The sequence below is a fragment of the Xyrauchen texanus genome, chromosome 20 (assembly GCF_025860055.1).
Source record: "Xyrauchen texanus isolate HMW12.3.18 chromosome 20, RBS_HiC_50CHRs, whole genome shotgun sequence".
In the NCBI taxonomy this organism is placed as follows: domain Eukaryota; kingdom Metazoa; phylum Chordata; class Actinopteri; order Cypriniformes; family Catostomidae; genus Xyrauchen; species Xyrauchen texanus.
Window position 1 is genome coordinate 42,307,345 of NC_068295.1, and position 12,528 is coordinate 42,319,872.

The window sequence follows — 12,528 nt, forward strand, 5'->3', positions numbered from 1 at the left end:
AACTTTACAGTAATTTTATTTGTTAGATCAGTTTGATAATTTCCCATAATCTTTATAAATAAGAAAATTGATTATTTTCCTATAATTAAGCAGGAACTCAAAAACAAGTCTCAATGATATTAATTAGTTAGGGGGCATGACGACTGAAAAAAAAGGTCAAATAATTACAAATGAAAAGCTACTTAAAATAGTTTTAGATGTCACTCAGAGGGACATGCCAGCCCCTGTTTGCGCAAGGAAACAGAAAAAGGGAGAAAGGGGTCATTAAAATACAGTTTAAATGTTGATTTTACTGGTGACTGCCTGTGTTTTCGCTAATCACACGGATGATTCAAACAGGGTGTTGTGGTCCTTCTTTTTTGTATAGTTTTATTAATTTGACTAATAAAGAATTTCAGAGTTCGTAAAATAAAAGGTCAATAAAGGCTCTTGAACAGAATGCGGTTATTACAACTGAAAAGTCAGCTTCATTTATTTCGTAGAAATCCAGCGCCGCTATTTTCCTTCTCCACATCCCTTCTTCCAGCAAAACGACGGAAATATCATCTTTATCCTACTATAGCGAAAGCCCACCACAATAATTTTAACGATCTCTCGCAACTGTTGCTCGGTAGCCGTCCAATAGCACAGACAAATCTCGTAAATATGAATTACCTAATGCTGACGTTGTATCTTTACCTTGCAACTGCGAAGGCGTGGCTTATGAATATTAAGTACAAATCCTTCGCCATGCTAAGGTTCGTAAATTATTTCGCGGACGGGAAGTGGCTTGTTCAGTGGGTGCGCACCCACCTTTCAAATCACTAGAATTTCATGTAAACCCACTAGACCCTGAATGTTAACTTTATTTCGCTGGAAAAAATATTTATATTTGCAATGATACTAAACGTGTCCTCCACGCTTCTAAAAATAACTGACGCGCAGTGTGACGTAGCCAAACTTGCGTTTTAGTGAATCATCTTTAATGTGGAGATGCTGAGCCTGAGGCACGAGGCCTGAAACCATCTTTTATTTAATTTCTTTAAGTTATCTTCAACGCAATGGAGGAGATTTTACGAAAGCTTCAGAAGGAGGCATCTGGCAACAAACACAAAGCAATTCGGGACGCGTGCAGTGTCGCCTGCGGTAAGATGCACCTGTCCATCTGTTAGGAATGAACGAAATGCGTATACAGTCAGGGACATAGACATGAGTTCAGTATATTGAGCCAAACATTCATAATGTCTTCAAAGAACAACAGCACTATACAGTCAGAGCACGTATTCCCGCCTCTCACGGATGTTTATTTAGTGCAGTTAACATTGTATGCTACATTAAATAGCAGAACAACATTAAGAATGAAATTAGAGATCGTAATGCTTGCATGCAGTAGAGTATGTTTAGTGTAACCTTTTATTTAAGCTGTACATTAGTAAATGGGTTGGTCTCTGTATTTTCAAAATAAACGCTACATTAACAAAAAACTACCAACACATATGTTTATTTTACTTCTTTGGACATGCACTGTTGTAGAACAGTAGGTCTGATACCATATGGTAATATTTCAGCAATATGATATTACCATCTGGACAAGGATGCATTCTTGAATTTTTTTGCTAATAATAAAGGGATGGTAGTTCTCTATACCTAACCTGTTTACTTTCTGGATGATAAAGGCCGTTTATGTATGCATATATACACTGGTGGCCAAAAGTTTGGAATAATGTACAGATTTAGCTGTTTTGGAAGAAAATTTATACTTTTTTCACCAAAGTGGCATTCAACTGATCACAAAGTATAGTCAGCACATTACTGATGTTTAAAAACAGCACCATCACTATTTCAAAAAAGTCCTTTTTGATCAAATCTAGACAGCAGACATCATGCTAGATTGATCATTTGATTCTAGAAAATCAATTGCCATTATATCAAACACTGCTAACAGCAAATGTTTGATATAATGGCAATTGATTTTCTAGAATCAAAAAGTGAAATTAAATGTGCTACATGTAATATTTTTGGCTTTACTAAATCATAAAATTACCATAATATGTCATTAGAGAATTAGGAAACATTTTAAGTTGAAATACTGGCTTCTCCGATAACAATGCTATAGCCAGTATATTCTACTTTGAAGTTTCCATTCCAGGCCAGAATTTATGTTTATGTTTTGGCCTGTGTGATCCCGGCCACTCACCAATAGCATTTCGACACCGCCAGGTTGCCAGATTTGAACAACTTTCCAGGCAAGCAACACTGTGTGCTGCAGCCATGGAAGCCAGCAAACAAACTGGATCAGAGATAACAGATTCAACCTGACCTAAAAAGCCTCGCCATCCATCTAAAAACCACCATGACCAGAGGCGTAGCAAAACAAGGATAAATATTAGAGATGCCTTTAGAATATGACAACAGCATAAAGGCCAGAAATCCTTTAAAACTGATGCTGAGTTGGCTAATTTGCATGTCAACATTCTGGCAACCCGCATGAGCTTAGAGTCTGAAGCGGGGCAGACAACTCTCTAATATTTTGAATCTGGACTGCGGTACCCCTTTCAAACTCTTGTTGTCAATCTTGCATATAGAACCTTTAAATTAATCTTAACATTGTCTTTGTGTTTGTTTTTGAGTTACCACAGTATGCAATAGACTGGTGTGTCGTAAGGTCAAAAATGGCAAAAAAGAAACTGCTTTCTCTAGAAACTTGTCAGTCAATCATTGTTTTGAGGAATGAAGGTGATACAATGCTTGAAATTGCCAAAAGAAATGCAGGTTTCATACAAAAGTGTACACCACAGTCTTCAAAGACAAAGGGCAACTGGCTCTAACAAGGACAGAAAGAGATGTGGAAGACCAGATGTAAAACTAAACAAGAGGATAAGTACATCAGAGTCTCTAGTTTGAGAAATAGACCCCTCACATGTAGACCCCTCACATGTTCATATGACAGCTTCATTGAATTCTACCCGCTCAACACCAGTTTCATGTACAACAGTAAAGAGAAGACTCCGGGGTGCAGGCCTTATGGGAAGGATTGCAAAGAATAAGCCACTTTTGAAACAGAAAAACAAAAAGAAAAGGTTAGCGTGGGCCAAGAAACACAGACATTGGACTTGGAAAAGAGTGTTATGGATCTTAACCCCATTGAGCTTTTGTGAGATCAGCTAGACTGTAAGGTGTGTGAGAAGTGCCCGACAAGACGGTCACATCTATGGAAGTGCTAAAGGAAGTGTGGGGTGAAATGTCTCCTGAGTATCTGGACAAACTGACAGCTAGAATAACAAGGATCTGCAAAGCTGTCATTGCTGCACCTGGAGGATTTTTTGACGAGAAATCTTTGAAGTAGTTTAAGAAGTTCTGAATTTTGTATTTTTTTTTTTCAAATTGATATAGTAATTTTTCACGTTATTAATGTCCTGACTATACATTGTGATCGGTCGAATGCCACTTTGGTGAATAAAAGTACCAATTTCTTTCCATAAGAAAATCTGTACATTATTCCAAATCTTTTGCCGCTAGTGTATACATATAGGTATTATGTAATTTATTTATAGTTACAGATTTACTAGGCTTGTTTTATTGAGATTTATGTTGGCTGTCATGCTGTGTAAACAGATGAGGGGTTCCAAACGGATGTCCTGTGTAACTGCTGTACTGTTTCACAGGATCAATATTGTTCAGATGAAAGTATTTACCAGCCTCACTCTATTGAAATGGGTTTGTTTCAAAGACTGTGAATCATCCAGAATATATCCTATGAAGAATGTAGGCATGAGTTTCTCAAAGTTGTGAACATTGTTTACTGGATGTGAAAGGTGTACTCAGTAATTTTGCTTGTGTCATCTAGGACTTACACTGACACCTAGTGGTAGTATTCAGCTGGTCATGTGATTCTAACATGGCAGCCCCCATGTGTGGACCCTCTCCATGTAGAATAAAATAGCTTTTATATGGTTACTGATATGACTGGTGTATTCATTTCCATGTGACTGCTCATGATGTGTGTGTGTGTGTGTGTGTGTGTGTGTGTGTGTGTGTGTGTGTGTGTGTGTGTGTGTGTGTGTGTGTGTGTGTGTGTGTGTGTGTGTGTGTGTGTGTGTGTGTGTGTGTGTGTTTCAAAATAACAATTTCTTTAGGAAATTTGTTTTTATCTTTTATTTTTTGGGTTTGTGTGGATTTTATCCCCTTTTTCTCACCAATTTGGCATGCCCACTTCCCTGTGCACTCTGATTCCTCTTTGTGGCATAGTAACTCGCCTCGATCTGGGTGGCAGAGGACGAATTTCAGTTACCTCTGCTTCTGAGAGAGTCAGGCTGCACATCTTATCACATGGCTTGCTTGGCACGTTACCGCAGAGACGTAGCACGTGTGGAGTTTCACGCTATTTACCACAGCATCCACGCACAACTCCCCACGCAGTGAGAACCACACATTATAGCGACCACGAGAAAGGTAACCCACATAACTTTACACTCTCTAGCAATCGGGCCAATTGGTTGCTTTGGAAACCTGTCTGGAGTCACTCAGCACACCCTGGATTCAAACTCATGACTGCAGGGGTGCTTTGTTTGCTAAGCTACCCAGGACCAAAGAAAAGCTTTTTAATGAGGAAAAAAACTACTGAGTGCACCTTTAATTTGTTTGTACTTTGAATCTGTTCATTGTATCTCTGTTTTCTAATGTGGCTATTATGTGGTGTATTTTTTTTTTTTTTTTTCTTCTTTGTTGTACAGAAACTCTTGGGGCTCAAAATGGATCAGTTAAAATCAAACCATCTAAACTCAGGCAGGTGTTTTAATTACATTTACAATATGTGTCTATTTGTATTTCACTGGCATACTTTCTCACAATATCTTCATGATCCATAGAGACATAATGTGAAACAAGCACATTCAGTAAGTTTTACAGTTGCAAAAGCATTCCTTATTTATAAACCCACAGTTGGGACACACTCTGTGACAATGCACAAAGTACAGTATTTTTTTCTGTAAGTAATTTTAGCCATTCTAATTCCTCGACTGATACTTAGCCATTGAATTAGCAATGCCACTTTCTTCCAAATTCCCGGATTGTAAAGAAACCAAATGAGCTTTATTGAGGCCGACAACGAGCAGAAGCAGTTGTCAAAACCAACAGCAGTAAAATAGCGCCTTCAACTGACCACTTTTATTATCAACATGGCATAAAAATGCCATTAAGTCTCAATAATTCACTGCAAATACAATACTGTCAACAGACAGAAAGTGCCAGAGACCGTGGCCTGCAGACAAATTTTTGTTTGCTTTTTACATGGTCTAGTGCTGTCACAGAGACTGGTGTGGTAACTCACAGCATTTATTTCATTAATATCTTTCAAAGTGTAAGGTAAATTTTTACATGCCTTTCCATTAAAAAAATTTCACCTACTGCACCTTTTAATCAGTCACGTGTAGCATTTCATGGATAGACCTTTGAAATGGGTTGGCGTAGGATCCACATTTACTTTAAAGGTGTCATGGCATAAGGAATACAATTTTCCATAATCTTTTGACAAATAAGGCCCTGTTTACACCTGGTATTAAGATGCATTTCGGGTGAGCCAATCATGCCGACATGTGGACAGTTCTAAATACAGGTCTAAACCAGTTTGTGATCGGATGACAGAAACCACATATGAATGTGGTCAAAAACGCATGTGTCCAACACAGTTGAGGTGTAAATGCTAATTCATGTATGTGTCCCGGCAAGAGTGAAGCACCGGATCACCCTCGCCCTGTGAATCAACTGCTGTGTTAAAACAAGTGTTTAAACCTTGTCCGTTTACGAGCTTATGCCATCGTAAAATGAAAAAAAGCAGATACACACACAATCATAAGAGCTTCACAGATCTCAACACTGATGACAAGCACGAACACCTGAAGCTCCTTTAATTCAGGTAATACACTAAAATAATGGATAATTCTGCTTGACATGTTGCATTTGTGCTTGGATTAAATTTCAACCACATCTGGGAGAAACCGTGCACCGTTTATTCATGTTTTCTTTGTCTTTTCTGACTTGTTTGTATGCTTTAATAGCATCCAGTAACACACTGACATAGTGATTGATGTATGTTGTCATGAAACAGAGACCGTTCTCTCCAAATCTGAACAGGTGTAAACAGCCATGTGTCTCACCCAACCACATGTGATCGTATCACCCGAAACACATCACCATACCAGGTGGAAACAGGGTTTCAACTCAACTTTCTCCTCACTGACAAGCTGTCAAAATGACTCGTTCTCTACTTCCTCCACATTGTGATGTCACACTGTTAGGGCTGGGTATCGAGTTTGATATATTTTAGGCACTGACCGAATTGCCTCTAAGCAATCGAGTATCGATAAATGTCTTGTCGTTCGGTACCAAATTTCGATACTTAAGGGGTTAATCTCGTCAAAGTCAGTGATAAGCATGTAGCATGCTAGATGTGCCCAAATGTAAAAGTGCCGGTGATCGGCTGTGTTTAGATATCGAGGAAAAACATTAGTTTACGCTGGTTACACCCAGAGACGCGGCTCACATGTGAGGCTGTAGTGTGTATGCGTCCCAACCCCAATAGATGTAAAAGATGTGGAAAAGATCAAAAGGCACCAGGCTCGTTGCCAACAGCGCAATGCAGTATTAGCGACAAGATATTTGCTACCAAGACTGGCAAAACGACAAATCTGATGAAGCGTTTGACAGTGCACGGAATAAACTTAAGAGCAGAAAGTTGCTCCATCTTCGACTGCAAGAAGACCAAGCTGGTGTAGTCATCCTCTCCGCGTCCTCCTGCCACAGAGCTTCCTTCAACATGCCCACTACACGAGTCCTCATCCAAAACTACTGATGAATGCAGAGGCGCTATGACTGGGACTCCGACAGGTAAGGTTAATATTTAGCAAACAAACCAACAAACAAAATCGGCTAACTTGTAGTGGTACATGCTTGTGTACTTGTTAAATTAAAGTTTCTATGCGTGGTGACATAGTCCTATAAACTGGGACCTATGTAAAGTTAGATATTGTTTGGATGTATGGCTATATATTGTTAAATCGATACTAAAAATGCTTTTAAGGTTGACAGTAACTGATAAAGTTTAACTCCCATTGAACTAGTTATCTTATTAAACCTACTTATCCTTACGGTTGGCTGAATTAACAGTTTAGCTTTATTTTATTTATTTAAATTTTTTTTCCCCTCTTCACATTAATGTTATAGCCTCTGACCCTACCGATCTTGGCATGAGGAGACCGGAAGGCTCGGAGTCTTTGAGTCTGTAAAAAAAATGTTTTTTTTTTAGGTAATGTTTGTAATCTTGTTAAAATGGATTTCAGAAAATTGGTATCCAAAAAAAGTATCATTTAGGAACTGGTATCGAAGTCAAAATATCATTATCGATATCAACGTTTTTTAACTATACCCAGCCCTTCACACCATGGTAGACATTTGCATCTGACTGCTTCCACAAGAACACATCAACGGCTTATTTACTTTATCATGTCCATAGCCCACCCAGCAGCGGTGAGCAGTGAGATGGCAAATAGAGAGAGCAGTCAGTCAAGAGCAGCATCATAAGAGTATATATTTACTGTCAAGTCTTAAAGGAGAAGCAGCACAAAAACTGTGCTTCTGACAGAGGATCAGAGTGAGGGTGGAAAATGCTCATGTTTTACAAATATATACGACTAGTAATATTCACTAATATTATGAGTGAACCTCAAGGAACATGTTAAAATATTTTTAAAAAGGCATGTCATGACCCCTTTAAATCATTTAGCAGACACTTTGAAACACAAGTGGTTCATTATACGGAGGTAGCTGCAATTCAAAGTTCCAAAGTATTCATAAGTTGTATATTTTATGCTCTCGGGTGCATTTGTGTAACCGTTTACAGTGTTTTTGTTTTTTTGTTTTCTTTTTGCAGACAGAAGTGTCTGTTTCCTCTGCAACTGGCACTGGAGTCTAAGAACACTAAACTGTCCCAGACTGCCCTCACTGGAATGCAGGTGTGCTCATAAATTTACACTGATTTAAAAATTTTACATTTTACTGACACATATACAGATAACCTAGCAATCCCCTAGAAACCACATGGAAATGAACTAACAACTACTCAAAACATCCCTGCAACTTTCTAGCAATGACCCAGAACACCCCTGCAATCACATAGTAATGTCCTAGCAGCATGCTAGCACAACCACTTAGAAAATCTTATCAACCACTGAGCAATGACCTAGCAACTGCATAGCAATGCCCTGGCAACCACCCTCACCCTATTATTGTGGCTGCAAATTTTTCACAGGCAAGAAACACTTGCAAAAATCTAGTTAATAAATAAATGTTACTGTAAATATAAATTCAGTTGACTTTTATGGTTTAAGTTTTAGAACTTGAGCAAATGAAAACCTGGACTAGTCAATTCTATTCTCAGGCTATTGACCACTTTGAGATGGTATCTTCCTTGTTGTTCTTGTTCTGAATGTTTTTCTGTTGTCCTGTGGCATTGACAGAAGATCCTTTGTGAGGATTGCTTTGTTGCTTTGGAAATGGAGGTTCCAGAAAAGCAGCTTTTGAGTCAGATTCTGGAAGCCATCAGGGTGACGCCCACCCTACATGAAGACCTGCAGGTGGAGGTCATGAAGGTCTGTGTCATGAGTGCATGAGATATGAGTGTATAATATGGCAAGATGACTTAGGTGGGCGTAGATCACTTTTAGTTGTTACATTAATGGATTTTGTGTCTGTGCTTAAGTTAGTCATTGGTGTCAAAAATAATGTGTTGCCTCTAGTAGACCTGATTAATTCAGGTGTAGTGTATTTGAAATGGATTTGCAGAATTACTGGTACATTTGATCCTTAGACTATTGAGCCCCTTAAGACTAATTCACACTGCCCCAACATACACCAACAAACACGTGTGTTCACCCTGTTGGTGTTTGTAGGGGTAGACTGACAATGACAGTTATATAACTTATTCTTTCCAAGAGTTTGTTTGGAGAGCAGCAATCCAACGGTAAAAAAAAATTTTGTCCACAAAATGTGGGGAAAGTTAATATTGTCGCTGTCAGTGGATAAAAATTTCTGATCGTGATTAATTGCGTAATTTTTGTAGTTTGTAGTGCTCAAATTTGACACTATACTACTTGTCAAAATGTATTTATTTCCATCTTGGGAAGAAAAGAAAACATTATGTAGCAATATAATGCTTTATTAACATTTTCCAAACAAAGTCTTCCACATTATATACATGGAAATGTGCTAAAATATCACCAATTCAAGTAACATTAAACATTTCTCAAAGTCTAAGTGGGTGTTTGACTAACTGAAAGAACTAGTTCCCACACAGATTGCATATTCATTGCTATGGGCATTAAATCTCTTAAACTTTCATCATCCACACTATTATTCTTCCGGTGACTTTTCGCTTTCCTACAGCAATCATGAAGCTGCATTCTTGATTCACGTCAAGGCAGCAACACCAGCATTGAGTGCTGCTTTTAACACACCATCCACCTCACAGTGGCTAAAAATTATTCACAAGTCCCATCTGAAAATAGCTGCCAAGTGTTTATTGTTTTGCACAAATCCAATGTTTTGTAGTTCTTTGTGTCATAGGTTCTGCTTTGTGTCACCTACTCCTCTACATTTGAGATCAATGGCCACAACATCTTGAGGATTGCTGAGGTAAGACAAGCTTTATTGATGTTTGACTGACAGCAAATCGAAAATTGCTATCCTGAGGTGAATCTGGCAACTGTATAATTAAAGTCTCTGTCAAATTGCATCTGTTAGTATAGACCGCTACACGATAATGTTCTTTTAATGAGGTCAATGCGGCAGTTTGGTTGCTATTACATCAGTTTGGGGCATGGTGTAGTTTTCCCGGCTTGAATAGCTAATGCGTATGTGCATTCCCGAGTTGATTGACAGGTGATTTGTGCATTTAAAAGGGGATTGGCTGTTTTACCCGTAAGGAGGGGCTTCCTTTCTACATATGTTGACCATTGGGCATTCCAATTTCCCCCATTAATTTTAATAGAAGTTGACCGTCTCTGCTAAATATTGTCTGGCTACAGTTTCAAAGATTAGTTATCCAGGACTGAAAGGAACTAATATGTTAGCTTTCCCAGCACTGATATGAACTATGCTAATTTTTATAAAAGATTTAATTAAATAAAACTATCAAGCAGTGTTGCATACTTTCCTGCCTTTCTGTGTAAATTGTGTTTCTTACTTTGTGTGTCTGACTTCATTATCTTACCCCTAGTTGGCTATAAACGGCTCATAAAAACACATCATCGTGTGTAAATGGGTCTGCTTGTGCCAGACGCGTCCACTTATTCTACCACAGCATGTGTTTTTGAGCAGCTGCAGGGAGCTATCGCCAACGCCATAAATACTGAGCCTGAAGCAGACAGCATCGAAAAACTTTGTCCAGTCATACAGTGGTCCCAAAAAATATTTGGACACTTTGGACTCATGTATGAATGACATTCTATTAGATAACAAAATATTTAAGAAGTCATGTCACAGACGCCAGTGCCGGAAACTCCTGCCCACCCATGTATATAATTACTGTTGCCTGCATCATTCCTGTTGTTCTTCACCTCACACTCGTAGTGGTTAGCATAGTGGTCAACCTCCTTCCTTTAAGCACTGTTTGTGGAGATTTTTGCTGTAAAATTAAAAGTTGGTAGGGTTGTAAATCAAGTCAAAAGATTGCACAGCTAATAGTTTGAGATGAGAAACCCAAAATTCAGTAAATATCTGGGTTAGTCTCACCGCTTATGAAGTTTACTCCTACTGTGCACCTAGCCCCTGCTCAGAATAGGGGCAGTGCGGGTGTGCCTACTCTATCCTCTGGTCCATGCTGTTTTTCATAAAGCAGAAGATTTCCAGAGTTTTAACTGCCCAGGTACACGTGGCTCCATCACTGAGCTCTGTGACCTTCTTGCAGACCTATCAGGCATTGCGTTTATGTGAGCTTCTTGATAAAATATCTGAGAACTATGAGGACATATTCAGCGAAATCCAGGCTACAGCCGACCACATTCTCCAAACAGTGAGCTGTTTGGTGAGCGCTATGGACAGCATGGTCGTGGCACTTCTGGTTAATGCTTTTGATAAAGGTCAGTTTATTTTTCGAATCTTGTAACCCTGAACAAGAAAAATCCTAAAGTTCTGTTTGATACCATATCTAAGATTGTCTCTCCTCCTGCTTCCCAAGTGCCTGTGCACTCAAAGTCTGACTGTAATAGGTTTTTACAGGTTTTTGTAAATAAGGTGCGAGATATTAGAGCTACTATAAACCCATCCCTTGAGTCCATATCCTGTGGTTTAGCTGCCTCATACTCATGGGATACTTTTTCACCTGTCAATGGAGAGGATATTAAGGGCTTATTAAGCAAAGTTAAACCATCTTCAAGTCCGCTTGATGTATTGCCGACTTCGTTGCTGTTAAAAGTGTTTGATTTAGTTGGTCCGTATGTTGTTAGACTGATTAACCTTTCCCTTTTATCTGGTTCTGTGCCTATCAATTTTAAACAAGCAGTTGTCAGCCCCATATTAAAGAAACCTAATTTGGATTCTTTTGAACCGACTAACTACAGGCCTATATCTAAATTGCCCTTTCTATCTAAAATTCTTGAGAAAGTGGTGGCGGGGCAGCTGACTTCATTTCTAGAAGGAAAAAATGTTTATGATGTATTTCAGTCAGGTTTTCGCAAATTCCATTCTACTGAGACTGCTCTTCTAAAGGTATCAAGTGACATTTTGATGGCTGCTGATTCTGGACAATACACTGTGCTAATTGTACTTGACTTATCTTCGGCATTTGATACATTGGATCATGGAGTGTTGATAAATCGTCTACGTGATGAATTGGGTTTTTCTGGGTCTGTTCTAAAATGGTTCACTTCATACTTGAGTGATAGATCATTTTGTGTGTCCGTAAACAACATCTTGTCTGACATGACCCCGCTTTCATATGGAGTTCCTTAGGGTTCGATTTTAGGTCCAATTTTGTTTTTGTTGTATATTAGCCCCCTTAGGACACATTATGAAAATTACGAATTATTTCACTATCACTTTTATGCTGATGATATTCAGCTGTATTGCTCTTTTAATGAGTCAGAATTAGGTAAATTAACCGATTTATTAGAATGCCTGTCATGCATTAAGACCTGGTTATATAATAATTATTTACAATTAAATACAAAAAAGACTGAAACATTGATCATAGCTCCAGAACAAAAATTACCCCAAATTAAACAACACCTCTGTTCCTTGGACTCGTCCTTCCAGATGAGTCTAAGAAACCTGGGTGTTTTATTCGACCAATCTATGTCTCTGGATGGTCATTCTAGACAGTTGGTCAGAAATTGTTTTTTTCACTTGAGAAATATCTCTAAACTGAGATCTATTTTACCTAAAGCTACCATGGAATTGATCATTCACTCTTTTATCTCTTCACGGCTTGATTATTGTAATTCTCTTTTTACCTGTTTTAACAAATGTTCTCTGAACCGTCTTCAATTGGTGCAAAAC

The 12,528-nt window shown here is 38.5% G+C and overlaps 1 protein-coding gene across 1 annotated transcript in view; it reads left to right on the forward strand.

The window, feature by feature from the left end:
* The first annotated feature begins 612 nt into the window (after positions 1-612).
* LOC127660479 (brefeldin A-inhibited guanine nucleotide-exchange protein 3-like) overlaps positions 613-12,528 on the forward strand; it is a 126,888-nt gene continuing 114,972 nt past the window's right edge. Inside the window, exons 1-5 of the mRNA XM_052150749.1 lie at positions 613-1,125; positions 4,713-4,768; positions 7,911-7,988; positions 8,493-8,624; positions 9,598-9,666. Of these exons, the coding sequence (XP_052006709.1) occupies positions 1,041-1,125; positions 4,713-4,768; positions 7,911-7,988; positions 8,493-8,624; positions 9,598-9,666 (420 nt within the window). The 5' untranslated portion in view covers positions 613-1,040. The remainder of the gene's footprint in view (positions 1,126-4,712; positions 4,769-7,910; positions 7,989-8,492; positions 8,625-9,597; positions 9,667-12,528) is intronic.